This window comes from Limulus polyphemus, unplaced genomic scaffold (assembly GCF_000517525.1).
Source record: "Limulus polyphemus unplaced genomic scaffold, Limulus_polyphemus-2.1.2 Scaffold8828, whole genome shotgun sequence".
Lineage (NCBI taxonomy): Eukaryota > Metazoa > Arthropoda > Merostomata > Xiphosura > Limulidae > Limulus > Limulus polyphemus.
In genome coordinates, this window is record NW_013674438.1 from 25,828 (window position 1) to 27,726 (window position 1,899).

At 33.0% G+C, this 1,899-nt stretch overlaps 1 protein-coding gene across 1 annotated transcript in view; it reads left to right on the plus strand.

The window, feature by feature from the left end:
- Positions 1-1,386, plus strand: part of LOC106475578 (CDP-diacylglycerol--inositol 3-phosphatidyltransferase-like) — a 19,375-nt gene extending 17,989 nt beyond the window's left edge. Inside the window, exon 5 of the mRNA XM_013936258.2 lies at positions 1,213-1,386. Within this exon, the coding sequence (XP_013791712.2) occupies positions 1,213-1,386 (174 nt within the window). The remainder of the gene's footprint in view (positions 1-1,212) is intronic.
- The last annotated feature ends 513 nt before the right edge of the window (positions 1,387-1,899 follow it).

The following is a 1,899-nucleotide window of genomic DNA, read 5'->3' on the forward strand; positions in this document are numbered from 1 at the left end:
AATACCACTTGGTTAGTAGGTTTATGTAGCATCATCAAATACCACTTGGTTAGTAGGTTTATGTAGCATTTTCAAGCCTGAAAATACCACTTGGTTAGTAGGTTTATGATAATAATAAGATGATAAAACAGCTTTTGAAAGATATATAATTTATTGTATAAAACTATGATTTAAATATATATTAATAAAATTAATACACGCTAACTACATAAAATGTCCAGTTAGTTTTAATGCAATAAATATGTCATTATTAATGACAACTCTAACACACTTGTACTCACAGTAAGCTTGTAGCAATTGGATACCAATTTTTGTCATAGTTAGTAGCTTATGCAATCACTTAAATGTAATTAATAATTAGTAACTGATGATTAGACTTCGTGATTCTGTAGCCTACTAATCCTAGCCATTCTCAAACCTACTAACCCTAGCAATTCTATAGCCTACTAACCCTAGTGATTCTGTAGCCTACTAACCCTAGCAATTCTATAGCCTACTAACCCTAGCAATTCTGTAGCCTACTACTCTAGCAATTCTGTAGCCTACTAACCCTAGCAATTCTATAGCCTACTAATCCTAATGATTCTATAGTCTACTAACCCTAGCAATTCTATAGCCTTCTAACCCTAGCAATTCTGTAGCCTACTAACCCTAATGATTCTATAGCCTACTAACCCTAGTAATTCTGTAGCCTACTAACCCTAGCAATTCTGTAGCCTACTAACCCTAATGATTCTATAGCCTACTAACCCTAGCGATTCTATAGCCTACTAACCCTAGCGATTCTATAGCCTACTAATCCTAGCAATTCTATAGCCTACTAACCCTAGTGATTCTGTAGCCTACTAAGCCTAGTGATTCTATAGCCTACTAACTCTCATGATTTTATAGTCACTAACCATTACAATTATTTTTAAAATACATTAAACTTAACATTTTTCTTTAGTTACTTTAGCAGCTTATAGTTTTGCTACTTTTACTTGTGTCTTGACATGATATTTAAAGCTTTTCTCTTAGTTCAGTTTAGTTCATTACAAAAACTTCAGTGTGCATTCTCATTGTGATAATTCTCTTAAAGTATAATTTATTCAAAATACAATAACGGCAAGTTCTGTTTTGAATGATTACAAGATTTTGACTCATAGTATAAAGTCATCATGAGGTAGATCTTACCTTAAATTCTTCAGATACATATTTAATTTTTTATTGCAGCCCGTCTTGTTCTCCATGTGTGCTGGAAATGAACTTTTTTACAGCATGTTATACCTCATCTATTTCACTGAAGGACCCGCTAGTAAGCTCTGTTGTTTGAATATTGTCAGAAATGTATTATTCGCTGTCATTGTTGTATCCATTACCATTCAGAACTTTGAAAGCCAGAGGTGACATGAAAATAAACACAATAACAATAAAAACTAAATTATTTAATGGAATAGGTACTTAGTAATGAGAATTTGATTATTTTTATGTAAATGTTAGATTGATCAAAGTTACCAAGATATTCATTAATACCAACTGTTCGCATAACAAAGAGAATAAAAACCCGGAATCTTTGTTGAGTTAAACACGGAGGTGGAGAGGGATCATGATTTGAAGTTATAAACAGACTAGAGAACAGGAAGAGGAATACAGTGAATTAAAAGAATTCTACAAGAGCACGGTGTACTCTTCAGTATTAGACCAATGTGAAGTGGTCTAAGGCACACATCTAAACTGTGTGTAGGCTACGTTAAAATCGAGGAACAATAATGATCGGTGAATAATGTATGATGAAATTGATAAACGTGAAACCTATGATGGCACGTAATGTAAAAATGACTGTAGTAATACATTCATAGAGTGTAGAATGCTGTAACAACGGTATGCTTTGGTAAGCTAAATGATCGAGTGCTGTGAAAA